Consider the following 14,830-nt stretch of genomic DNA (forward strand, 5'->3'; position numbering starts at 1 on the left):
GACATGGTTCATTTTTGTTTCTCACCAAGAAGATGAGCTGTTGTTGTAAGTTACATCTAGTGATTGGGTCACTGAATTTTTGTTGAAGAGCTATTTTAATTTCATCCCAAGAAATTAGATCGGGACGTGTAAGTATGAAATCTTCAGCTTCGCCAATAATTTTTGATTTAATTGCTAACAGCACATATTCCTGTTGGGATTGATCGTTTATATAATATCGAGCATAAAATGTATCTATTTTATTAATAAAACTATCTAGTTTAGATGAAGTTCCGTCGAATATTTTCAATAATTGAACTGTTGATCTTAGTGATTCTGCCATATCGGGTTCGAAAAAATTAATTAGGTTTGAATAAATGCTTTCTAAATTTTCGTCGGAGCTTTCTCTGTTTCTGTTTCTAATATTTGGGTATGTTATTCCCTCTAGTTTTTTCGTAAATCTTTTTATCCAACTAGTTTATAAAAATAATGAAATTATAATATATATATATATATATATATATATATATATATATATATATATATATATATATATACATATATATATATATATATACATATATATATATATATATATACATATATATATATATATATATATATATATATATATATATATATATATGGAATGTACCAATGGGATACAACTTAACTTAATAAGTTATCCTTGGATTTCCTTTTACAATATTTGTTATATAAAAAAATAATATGTAAATATCAAAGTAAATAGTATGAAATTATAGTATATATACGGAATGTACCAATAGGATACAACTTTATTGAATAAGTTATCCTTGGATTTCCTTTTTACAATAATTGTTATAAAAATAGTATATAAATATCAAAGTTATCGATTATAAAATTCAATAATTAATATTCTTCTTTGTATCTTAATTAATCAGGATTAGACCAATAAGCGACTTACAGTAATGTATTTGTCTCTGGATTGCTCCTGATGTCGTAATAGTAGAAGCCGTCTGCGAGGAGAGTTCACCTCTCGACTGGTCTGCTATACGACTTGGACACTAGCTACGCCAAGTTGTCCTGGTTCCTTATGCTAACTGCTCCTGGTTGGGATTCTTTGTCCAGTTCCAAAGCAGGAGTCCGCCTTCCAATTATTTGAAGTAACAACTTTGAGTGGTGGTTCAATCTTCTTAATTGTAGATACAAACGGTAAATCACAATTCACAACGAACTATATGATAATCCGGAAGTATCCTACCGACTGGGCCAATTAAATTTGAAACTCGGAATGTCTTTAAAAAAAACAAACTTTATTTCAAAAATAATAATGAAGAGCTTTACACTTTAACAACAATTGTTACGTTACAATACAAGGATTAAGCGAGACTAAAATCTAGGCATTCTGCGTTTACATTTATAGTAAAAATATGATGTGTTAGCTTTTATTAGGTCTATACTTTAGTAAGGCGTTTGAGTGGACATAAATGACCATATAACTAACCTGCAATATTTGTCTACATTCTATATTAAGTAGTTCCACAGATTAAATACTCTTAAATCTAAATATGTTTAAAAACACATAAATTTTTAGTGTTTCAACTGTCCAATCCATAATAATTTTCAAGACCAAATTTTAAGTTATTATGAGGTGTGATTGTATTTTTGGTTAATGTTATATCAACAGGTAAGGATTTAAAGTTTACCTTCAATATATCAAGATAAGTTAGAACTCTAATAGATCCTTTAAAATTGATGGCACTAAACAAATATGGGAAGGCGTTATAGAAGAATTATAGATATTTTAATTTTGCCTAGAATAAAGTTCATAATTGTTTTTTTTGCTTTTTGTTTATATACATTTATATTATTTACACTTATGTATATTTGTATAGGATTTTATTTTAATAAATTAATTTTAAAAATTAAATTTGATTTTCATTTAAATACTATTGGCCAATAAATGTGACGTCAGAAAGTAATCAGGCGAAATGGCAGACCAATCAAAGCAAAGTATTTTCCTTACAGGTTTCTACATTACTATTTTAAACTCACCAATCAAATTCACGTTGTCAGCGCCGCCAATGATTGAACTAAGCAAAACTTTGCCCCACTACTTACATTGGAGTTGCACACCCCTGATACCCACTCGATACAAGTCACACAGCCCTCTATCAACTTTCGTTCCCCTTTTCTATACTGGCTCTTGTATCGAGACAAGTCATATATTTAACACTTCCCTTCAATTTAAATGTACTATATAACTTAACCTAATTAAGATTGTAAACAAAAATTACAAAAGTACATTTAAATTGCCAGAACAAAACTACAACATTGTACATTGAAATTTGTTTTAACTTAGGACTATTCTATTTTTACATGGTCAGAATTTAATTTTAATTAATAATTTAATCAAATAAACCTACACCATTATGTGATAAACAAAGATCAATTTTTTACTTTGTTACTAAAAACAGTTCTCTCTTTGAACAAAAAAAAACTTTGAACAGCCATAGAAATAGTCGGCAAAACTCTGTCCAATTTAATGTCGATTATATAGTTCGTTCTTGGGCTGCCAAACATACACATGTATTTCTCTTCGAATGAATTTCTTCCATGCCTCTGGGTTGCTTTTATCAAATGGTATGAATCGATTAAAACATTCTAGTTGGTTACCATACCATAGTCCATGGTCTTCTGGTATCACTGAGGTATCATAACTAATTGGTCATCACTATCCCCATTTTCTGCTTCTTCACCTATTACTTTCAACTCATTCATATATCTCTTTCAAACCATTATTCTGCTTTATGAGCTTGCTTCTGTTATCTATCTCTATTTATCTTTTTAATATAACCCAGAACTGTCTAAGTGCTGTTCGTCTTTATCATATCTTAAATATGTTTTTTTTCGTCTTCGGATAAAGCTAAATAATCAGGTTCTTGATCCATTACTTTATTTAACTTTCTCTTATCATTGGCTTGTTTTAATGAAAACATATCACCTTCAACTATTGGTATCTTTTCTGTTGAAATAAGCAGACAATAGGCGACATATAGTTCATAGTCATCTAATTTCCTTGGTCTTGAGGTCTTTCTTCTAGAATTCGTTTCCTTCAATTTGTACAAGATAGGTTCATTTTCATCAGGTTCGTCATCACTGTTTGTTATCTGCTCTTGAATGCTTTTTTTTTCATCATCACTCACATTCTTGTTTTCTTCTTCTTGTTGCAACACTGTCTTCATCGGTTTACTCACGGATTCTTCTTTGGAATTTTCTATGCTCGCCTTATAATGGTCTCTCTATATATTTTCTAAAGGGTATATCTTTAATTATTTCTTCACTATTATCCATATTGAAGTTGACTTCAATTGGCGTAGCTATTGTTTTACCGTCTTGCATGTTGAATTCGTTTAACAATCGTTGAATGATGCCCCTTTGGGTGTATCTTCAGTCCATCGGTTGTCTTCTCCATTTCGATTCCGAGAAATCGTTTAACTTCGGTTATCTTTCTAATTTTAAATATTTCATACAGATGTTGCATCAAGTTTGCTGTTTGATTTTCAGGTCCTGTTATTAGGGCATCATCAACAAATACAACAAGATGAACATTATCTCATTTCGTGTTCCCACCTTTAGGTGAATTTCTCAAGCCATACAATGCCCAATTTAATTTATAGTATCTTGTTTCATTTATAATATGATCAAACGTCAATTTGATTTATCTTTCATTTTGGATCCAGTTGTGTTGAATTGATATTTATATCTAATGCTTTCTAACTAAACTTTTCTTCATTGGGTTCAATATAGCTTTTCATTCTACCTGTAATTCTGTTACACCGAAAATTCTGGGCCCATAACCTATTACGATTCACTTATGATTCAGGACGGGACATAATTAATACACTACTTATAACCTCGGAACAAAAGATAAACTTTATTTTGATCCCTGGTAATTTATAGCCACTCGATACAAGTCACTCAGTCCTCTATTAACTTTCCTTCCTCTTTTCTATACTCGCTCTTGTGTCGAGACAAGTAATATATTTAACATAGTATTCATTCTCTCATACGTTGTAACCTAATGCTCATGTTTAATTTTGCCAATTACAATCTTATCTGTGCACACAAATCTTTCACGCTCTACAATACCATTCTCTACAGTTACATTCAATTAATTATGTGCATACATTTAGTTGTTTCCACTCTCATCACTCTGTCTCAGGAATTTCTAGCATTGCACAGCATTATCATATATCGTGAAAGTTTCCTTCTGTCACTTTCACTTTTCCACACATTGTTCAATTCAATCACTAAACTGTTAATTTCTAATCTGTCTGAAACATGTTCACAATTCCACTATTTATAAATACTTCCTCTGTATGTTTAATTGAGTCCATCCAAACCCAAGGTGTTATGGTTGACAATGCTTTCTTCCACATATTCAACACTAATCGAATGCTATTGTAACTTTTACCTTTTTACCTTCTACCTTCAATTTTTGTTGTCTTTACATTTTTTTTGGTACCGTCGTGCCAAGAGTGCCACCATGAACCATTTTGAAATATCCAAGTTTCATCAAAATACACAAATTCAAATACTTTATCTTCCTTCGTCTTATTTAATGCCTTTAAAAATTTAATTCTTTTCAAGGTAATGTTTGGAAGTTCTATTAAACCTCTCCAGCTTAAACTCTAGCTCCGAACCCACTAAAAAACATTTTCAATAAAATTGTAGTGACTTATTTAATATCATCAATAATTACCTCTCTAACGGAATTTACCAGCAAAAGGGGGCCTCCATTATCTCGTTCCTTTTCCAAATAACCTATTAAAGTCGCAATCAATTTGTGACCCTGAATATCTATTGTTTTCAGAATTTTCAAACAAAGTAATATGATATATTACGCAGCAACTCAAATTATCAAAATAATCAAAGGGCTAAAATAATGTTTGCCGGTTTATAACCTGTAGTAATTTTAACTAATATTTTGAATAATTTAGCGTACATCTGACAACCAGACGGCGACCGGCTATCAGATGTATGAAAAATTCTTGAAAGCAATTGTGATAAGAGATTTTAACTCTTATCTATAAATTATTGTGGCTGTATAATTAACTGTAGTTTTTAGATTTACTATAATGTTAAAATAATATTTTTGTTCAATTATTTTATTTAAATTAGAACTTTCTTTGTATGTCAAAGCCAAACTGAACTAAAACTTAGAGTTAATTCGGCAACATTGCAATATTTTGACGTCACAAATATCCATGACCCATTACTAAAAAAACTTTGAATAGACTATATCATTGATGTTCAATGGACGCCAAGTTTCTGCATTTTTTGCACTTTGAATTACTGTATAATTCTCTTGGGTTCACTCTGTTGGATTTTGTGTGCTTCAATAATCACCATGTCTTGATAAATTTGCATTGTGGCGTTCTACATTAAATCCATATTTGATTATTTTCAGGCTCTTCCAGTACATCCAATAACTTTTCTATTATACAATATTTTTGATGATATGGTGAAACCTTCTGGAGTCAGAGGATAGGAACTTTTTCGATTTGGAGACGATATGCACAGAACTCCTTCCGACGATGGAACAGAATACCCTGAGTTTTACTCGGGTTAATCTGCAATCGTTAGACCTTGTACCACAGAATCACCTGGTTGAGTTGGTCTTGAAACCTGTTACGGATGGCGACAGGATTGTATCCGGTGGTGAAGAAAGCTGTGTCGTCTGCATAAAATGCTGCGTTTGATTGCTTGAGAAGTGGAAAATTGGTCATGTACAAGTGGAACAGGGCCGGGATAATGGAGAACCTTGCGGGACTCCTGCGGAGATTTGCTTCCTAGAAGAGACTGCATAGCCAACCTTTGCTTGAAAACTATTGACTTTCGAACTTTTTTGAACGTGAAATTTAAAATTTGTTTTTTTATAAACAAGACTACCTTCAAGGAATTTTCTTTCTTATTTTCGGAACGGTAATTTGAGTGAATAAAATATGAGGCGCGTAAACTCAAAAGTTTAAATTAAACATTTAATAACTATTAAGTAATCTGTACGGTTATTTTCAATGCATAATGGTTAATTCACAATACCTTTCTGTCGATTTATCAATTGAATCACCCGCTATTGGAAATAGCGATCAACTGTCAATACCAGAATGAAATACTGTTACAAACAAAAAACGCTTGAGAAGCCCGGAGGAACAAGTAGTCTTCAAAAACCCATCCAAACATACAACAGTTTCAGTGCCCTGACAGAAGAGACAAAACAACAAAGAAAACCAATCAAAAGCAATTCCCAGACTACCCCCCATAACAATATATAAGGTAGGTGTTGTTAAACATCTGCAGACAATATGTAATAATTATACAATAACAACAATCAGATCTGAAACAATGATGATTCAAATGCTTGACCCTGAATACTTCAAGTGTCCACAAGTGCTAATAGGAGAATTGGACAATAGACGTATGTAATACCATAATTTTTGATCAAAGTCCGAAAAAATTTAAATTCGTCATAAAACGACTACATCACTCCACAGATTCAAATACAATTTAAGCAGCCTTAGCTGAACAAAGCTACGAAGTTTTAAATATACACAATATTAAACTAATATTAAATATTATGTAACAAAGGAGCCACTGCCCATATTTTATATTGATTTGAAGCTAAAAGAAAATAATAAACATGTTTGCGATATTGAGTATTTGGACCACAATGTCATTAAATGTGAACCACCATACACAGAAAGAATCATCCCACAATGCGCCTGATGCTAAGCATATGGGCATACAAAAACATACTGTCGCAAGTTGTATAGATGTGTGAAATGCGCAGGAGAGTATGCGACGAATGATTGCAAGCGCAAAACACGTGACGATAAAGTTAAATGCGTAACTGTAACGGTGACCATCGTGCAAATTATAGGGGATGCCTAGTCCATAAAGCGTTGCAACAAAAAATTTATCCAGCACTGAGAGAAAAAATAAATTTACAGCCACCAAGACAGCCTATACCATTTAACTCGCCTAAAGCACCCATACAATATCATCATATATTATACGCACACCCACCAGACCCAACTTAATACGCAGACTACAATGCAAAACATGTTATGTGGGGTTCTAGATTAATAACGCCAAAAGGCAGAGAATTGGTCAAAGCAATAAAGGCACATAATTTACAGCATATTTCTACTGGTGAGCCAACATATTGACCGTCAGATAGAAATAAAATTCCCGATACCATATACTTCTGTGTTACAAAAAATATTAACACCAAAACGTGCAAAGCTGAATCATGTTTCAATCTGTCATGTGATCACTCACCAGTTATTATAACAGTAAACTCAAATATTCTCAACAAAACAAAACCACCGTCTTTACATAACACCAAAACTAACTGGCCATTATTTAGAGAGAAATTAGACAGTTTATTATCGCTAAATTTACCTCTCAAAATAGAGAGAGATACAGAAATAGCAGCAAAAATATAACAAAAACTATACAAGAGGTACGCAATACCTAATAGGGTGACATATCACAAGTTTAATTATATTTCATCTAAAATTAAACAAGAAATTGCTGAAAAGAGAAAACTGCGAAACATCTGTTAACAAATCAGAGTAGAAGAAAATTCAACAAGGCCACAAAAGAGCTGAAAGAGCTCAAATATCGAACAAAATTAAGGAATTCAAAACTATTTAGAAAACTTAACGCCATCTGATGCAACCGAATATTCTCTCTGGAAAGTAATAAAAAAGATTAAAAAACCTCAACAACATAATCCACCCATTAAAATTGACAACAGTACCTGGGCAAGGAAAGATAAAGATAAAGCGGAATTTTTCTCTAAACACTTAAAAACCATATGTAATTTGTGCCTGTCTGAAATATCCGAAACAGAAGAAAATAACATAGTTGACTTTCTTAACGCTCCGTTTCTCCGTTAGAAATTAATTCTAAAAAGCTCCTGGTTTTAACCTAATTACTGGATGAATCTTAAAATAATTGTCAGGAAAGTGCATCAAATTAATTAATAACATTCATAATACCATGCTAAGATTTAATTACTTTCCTAGCACTTGGAAAGTGGCTCAAATCATTATGATTCTTAAATCTGGGAAAAAATCAGAAGACGTCTCTTCTTATCGTACTATAAAACTGTTACCTGTCATCTCTAAAGTTTTCGAAAAGGTATATATTAAGAGACTCAAAATAATCGCAGAGGAGAGAAATATTATTCCAGACCATCAATTTGACTTCTGTAATAAACATGAAACAACAGAACAACATTAGTTAACCAAATTAAAAAAATACATAAACTTAATCTTTTTCTTTATACGCACTTTCAACTGCTGAAGTCATACCTCAAAGACAGACATTTTATTGTCAAATAGGGTGACGAATACACTGACCTACACCCAATATATTCGAATGTTCCGCAGGGCAGTGTTCTTGGCCCATTGTTGTATCTATTGTATACACCTGACCTACCGACCTCAAAAAACACTACTGTTTCCAACATATGCTGACGATACAGCGGTTTTATCACACGATCCAATATCAGCCACAAGAAACCTTCAATGTCATCTTAACAAAGTTAAATTGTGGTTGAAAACGTGGCGTATCAAAGAAAATGAGACAAAATCTACCCATGTGACATTCACGCTTTGTAGAAGAAAATGTCCCTTAAAATTGAATAAACATGAACTTCCGCCAGCAGACAACGTTAAATATCTGAGAATACATTTTGATCCACGTTTGACATGGAAACAATATATAGTGATAAAACGCAAACAGCTTGGGTTTAAACTAAACCCAATGTATTGGCGTAAATCTAAATTATCATTAGATAACAAGGTTTTTCTGTATAATGTCAATACCCATTTGAACCTATGATATTGAACTATGGGGTACAACTAGCAAATCTAACACAGATATCCTCCAGAGATTCCAGAATAAAGTGCTGCAAGTCATCGATGTCCCATATTACGTGTCCAACAAACTGGTTCAACGCGATATCCCTTTAGAACCCACAATGAGTGCGATTCGAAGTGCTAGTGCGAAGTACTCTGAAAGATTATTAGTACATCTCAATGCACTCGTTAAACAGTTAAATGTGCGCGATGACAGTGAATTGCGTAGGCTCAAACACCATACGAACTGATTAATAGACACATAGAGTGAGATTTAATAATCTCTAGACTAAGTTAGGATAGACTTTAAAATAAGTTAAAATAGTATCTAGAATAAGATTTAGATTATTAGTTGTACAACACATCACTTATTGAAGTGATCTTTTACATGTTAGGACGCTTATATTATATAACTGAAATCATATAATAATACTTATTGCCCACGGGCAGAATGTTAACGTTCTAAGAGATTAATAAAAAAAATTGGGAATGATGTGGTGCGCTTCAGTGAAACTGTTAAGAGCATGTAATATGGCTTTACTGGCAAGTCTAGAGAGTGCTGATGGGGCTGTAGTCGAATAGGTTCGATTGGGCTTTTTTCTTGGGGATAACTGCGAAGTGCGCGTTTCCAATTTTTTGGGAAATGCTTTAATCTTAAAATGGAGTTTATAATGTTAGCAAGCTCGGAAAGTTAAAAGGAAAAAGAGAAAATAACACAACATGTAAGGAAACAAATATAATGTATTTATCAATATATAAAAACACAAGCTTCCATTTAACTTCAAAATTACTCAATAATATATCTTGCACGGTACTAATGTCTTCTAATAAATGCCTTTATTGTTACTTAATTGAATCTTTTCGATATGCTCAGCCCTTCAATATGGAAACTCCTCTTAAATAAAATCTTCAATAAAACCTCTTCAATAAAAGCAGGGAATGCAATTCAAATAGATATGCATTAAGCCTGTGTGTAGAATATACAAGTATACATTCATGGCTATATTCTTTTAACAATTTATATTGACCTTCACTTATTATGATTAACATAAAACCTTTGTTTAATACATTTAGTAGGGTAGGTATCCAAAGACTTAAAATGCCTTATATAACACACATACTGTATATTTGACCTCATTTACTCACACTTGTAGCATCACTTCGATGTTCTGTACCTGTAGAATTAAATAGGTTTGCTTGCTGAATGTTATATAAATATTTACGAGTCAATAAATCTAGTCTTTTAAATTACCACTGCTTTTTTTTTTAATTATTTCGGGTTTCATCCAATATAGCGTCGATTGAAATACTAACTAGTTTGGCTGCAATCATATTTTTATCTGATTTTGTTGAAATTTTACGGTTATTAATTGATATACTGAGATTGGTTTTAACAAATGGCTTTATTTAATACACCTATCTAAACAGTTGAAGACTTTATATAAACAAACTAATGAATTAATCTATATACAATAACAAACAACAACGTACAACGTGCTTTCTCTCTTGACTCACACTTCTATATCTGACAACTATATAACTCCTAACTCTTTAGAAATTAGTAACATTTCATTATTGTACTTAACACAGATTCCTTCTTTTAACTAAAGAAGAAATATTTACGTTAACAGATTTTAATAATTCTCACCTTTGATACACTCTGATGAATTCCTGATCGATTACACTTCAATTTGACTAAAATATAATGAATTTGGTAGAGGATTGAATCCAATTTGCAAAATTAAAATAAAAATTTAATGGATACCCACCTGGATGGAATGTGCTCATATTTCTGATCATATTAGAATTGTTATAATAGCTTTTTCGACAATATTCACAATTCCATGATTTATGTCTTACTGCCTACCATTTATAATCAAAACATGAAATATGCAACAGCAAAATTCTTAACCTTACAAAACAGAACTCCTATTAGTATCAGAGTCAAATCCAAAATGGTTCTTGTAGTACGTTGACTTATATCTCTTGATTGCTTGTTAATGGCAACGGCGCAAAGTCAAACTATTGAAGTTTATCAAATACCGGTTGAGATTCTTCAGAAATAGCCACTACTCTCATTTACCTACCCATGCTTTAACACTTGTAGGGTCACTTTTCCACTTTGTCCCTTTGGAATCCAATCGGTTTGCTTGCTGAATGTTATCTTTACGAGTCAATAAATCTAGTCTTTCAAAATTGCCACTGTTTAAGTTATCTCAGAATTCATACAATATAGCATCTATTTGAATTTTAGGAGCCAGTTCGGTTGAAATCATATTTCTAACTCTTTTTAATAGAAATACTTTATCCAAGCCATATTTATGTCCTACATATGTTTTAATGTATTCTATCTCACGTCCCTTTCCTTCTTTTATCAATTTTAAATCAGCCAATAAGAATTTATTTTAACACTTCTCATGAGTTCTGAATGCCTTATGCATGCGTTCAGATTACACATTTGATAAGGTATGCTCACCTAGAGGACATCGAGTCATATTTTTCTGTACTTTTACTTTGTATATAACTGAATCCAATTTTCAAAATAAAAATAAAAATTGAATAAATACCTGGATAGATTATTCTCATGTCTCTCCAGATTAAAAGTGTACTATTCACAATATGAATATACATAACAAAATTCTCAACCTTACAAAACAACAAGGTTCTGCTGTACTTATACAGTATTGACTTATCAATACTCAGGCCCATTTGGACCAATGCCATTGAATTCTGGAGTACTACTGGCAAATCTAGTCTATCCCAAAACACTTGCCAAACAGTTAAATGTGTGCGATGACAGTGAAGGGCATAGGCTCAGACGCAAACTACCATACGAACTGATTAATAGACACATATAGTGAGATATAATAATCTCTAGAATAAGTTGTAATAGTCTTTAGAATAAATTAGAATAGACTTTAGAATAAGTTAGAATAGTCTCTAGATTAAGATTTAGATTATAAATTTGTACAGTAAAGTGATCTTCTACATGTCGGGCATTAATACCAAGGTGAAACCCAAAATGGAAGCTGTGGTATTGTAAAAAATAAATTACCTAATTATGTTCTATATAAAGTCATGTATATAGTCAAATATTAATTTTAAAATTGTTTTATTCATATATTCTCTGTTTTAATATACAAACACGTATTACTTCATTTATTATTCCATATTGTTCAATGGTGTAGTACTTTAAACTTAACAATATTTTGTTGATTATTCAAACGTGAATATAATGTAAATGATGTAATAGAAATTAGATTTAATTAAATTATCTTGTTATGTGTATATTGTAAATAAAGTCACTCTCTGTGGGAAATTCGCCAAAGGCGTTTCATCTCGATAGGTTATATGCACAGGTCGTTTGTAAACTACGCTAACCTCTAAAAGTTGAAAACACATGTTTCTATGTCAGTACAATTTCGAAGTAATTTAAAATTCAAATTATTGCACAAGAATGGCTGCTAGATACACTACATATTTTCATGAACAGAATAGAAGAGAAAAGAAAATTATTTAGCTATTGATGAATCCTTATATGTCCATATACGAGAAGCCAGAACGACTGTGGAGTTTTGGAACAAGTTGAAGACGTTTTTTGACAACAAAGGTTTTGCAAGGAAAATAGGCCTCTTAGGAAAACTTATATATCTATACGTCTAAAAAACTAGTGTGAGTCTATGGCAAGGTGCGTTAACAAACTTGTTGGGACAGGACAGAAATTAAGAGGAACTGGATTCGATATAAATGATGAATGGATTGGGTTACTGTTGTTAGTTGGATTACCAGAGAAATTTGAACCAATGATAATGGCGATAGAGCATTCAGGGATGAAGATGAAGATTACTACAGACTTTATAAAAAAATAAACTACTAGATATTGGAGTAGATGCCAGTAGCCAGAGTTTGTCAGCAAGCAACATTGGCGGGAAAACTGGAATGCAAACAAACACTCAAAATTCGGCACAAGCAGCAAGCAAGTAATGTGTTATAAGCTTTTATAACTCTGGAAGTGTCTAATTTGTTTGCTTAAAGAAATTAAACACTTCCAGAATAAATGTCCTAATAAGGAGAGAAATGACGACAAGGCGAGGGATACTTGTAATGCTTTCAATGAAGTCTTTCTGAATGGGTCGTTTAGCAAGTTGGACTGGTATATAGATTCTGGTGCAAGGGTACATCTAATTGCTAATAGAGAGTGGCTGAACGACGTTCAGAGCCAGATGGAAGTGAAAAATATAACAGTGGCCAATAAAACAAAGGTTCCTGTGATCTGTTCAGGGAAAACAAATCTAAGGATAATTGTTGGACCAGGTACAATATTGCTGTTAAAATTTTGTTGTGTGCTCCAGATCTAGCTACAAATTTATTGTCAGTTAGTCTGATTCGAAACGGAAACTCTGTTAAGTTTTTAAATAGTGGCTGTCAAATATTTAACAAACAGAATAGATTAGTTGGGACAGCAGATTTGCAAGATGGAGTATACAAGCCCAACACATGGAAGGTTAATAAATTTATTGTCAGCACAAACAGTCAATACAGGGGAGATCGTTCGTTTGATCATCGTTTTGAACATTTTAACAGCGCATTTCTTGACAAGATGAAGGACGGGGGTTGTTGAAGGACTCATTTATACTGGAATATTAGATGTGGGAAAACAAAATTGTTAAATACGTTGCGATGGTACGCAAAATAGAGCACCATTTATCGATAAAGGACACAGAGCTAAGGAAATGTTGTAGGTAATTCATACTGATCTATGTGGTCCAATGGAAAATCTTTTGCTAGGTGTACTTCAAAAAGTACTTCATAACCTTTGAGGATGATTTTAACCGAATGCTTTTCGTGTACTTCTTAAAATGGAAAGATCAAGTTTTAAAATGTTTTAAGAATTTCAAAAACATGGTAGATATTCCACGGTAACGGTGAAATCAGACAATGGTGGTGCATTTTGCAGCAAGAAGTTTGAAAAAATTTTGGCATCGAATGGTATAATTCATCAAAAGACAAATCTCTATAATCCTCAACAGAATGACATGCCCGAGAGAATGAATAGAACCCCAGTCGAAAACGCTTGGTGGATTGGTGAGAGCCCTCCGCTTGGAGGAGGCCAGCTTTTGGGCTATTTGAGGCAAAATTGAAGAAATTCTGGGCTGAAGTTGTTCACACTGCTGTTTACCTATGAAATAGATCACTTGCCTCTGGACTGTGTAAAACTCCATAAGAGCTGTGGACAGCGAGAGTACCTGATGGTAAAAACCCAAGATTTTTTGGCAGCTTAGTTAAGTTCCTAAAGAAAAATGACAGAAATGGGATTGAAATATGTGAACATTACAGAGAATATTGCTAAAGTAAACCCAGAAGCAAATAATGAGCAAAAATCAGTTCCATTGGGAGTCCCCATTGTTGATGAAAAAATCCAAGGTATACCTTCAGATAATCTTAATGATATTAAGGATGATTTTTTAGGCGAACAAAGCGATTTATCTACTTCTGAAGAAGAAAGTGTACCAGAAAGTGTACCAGTATTAAGAAGATCATAAAGAATTCCAAAACCCAAGAAGTTCGAAGACTACTAGACTTATATGTGTCCAGAAAGATCATATATAGACAATGCAGGAACTGCCAGGAATGCCTTGCAACAACCCGATGGTGACAAATAGAGGAAAGCTATGGAAGATGAAGAAAACCATTTGAAGAAAACCAGGCATGGGACCTAGTTGATATTCCTGATAAACAGACAGTGGTGGGTGTTTAGAAGAAAAATTGATGATGACAATAAAGTGCAATGTCGAGCTAGATTAGTTCGTAGAACTTAGGTATTTACAGATAGCTAGTTCGTAGAACTTAGGTATTTACAGATAGCTGATATACCTGCTGATATTTTGACTAAGGGTTTGAGTTCAACTAATCGTTGAAAAATTTTAGATTCACTC

The 14,830-nt window shown here is 32.5% G+C and overlaps 1 protein-coding gene across 1 annotated transcript; it reads right to left on the reverse strand.

Moving 5' to 3' along the window:
* Positions 1–2,450: 2,450 nt before the first annotated feature.
* LOC143203250 (uncharacterized) lies at positions 2,451–4,948 on the reverse strand. The gene is made up of 2 exons (XM_076415408.1): positions 4,727–4,948; positions 2,451–4,670 (listed from the first exon to the last, which is right to left on the reverse strand). Exon 2 carries the CDS (start codon positions 3,204–3,206, stop codon positions 2,856–2,858), a length of 351 nt encoding a protein of 116 aa, XP_076271523.1. The 5' UTR covers positions 3,207–4,670; positions 4,727–4,948; the 3' UTR covers positions 2,451–2,855.
* Positions 4,949–14,830: the final 9,882 nt, after the last annotated feature.

Source organism: Rhynchophorus ferrugineus, unplaced genomic scaffold (genome assembly GCF_030347505.1).
Source record: "Rhynchophorus ferrugineus isolate W39M unplaced genomic scaffold, kcgeb_rfMv2 rfM9, whole genome shotgun sequence".
NCBI lineage: Eukaryota > Metazoa > Arthropoda > Insecta > Coleoptera > Curculionidae > Rhynchophorus > Rhynchophorus ferrugineus.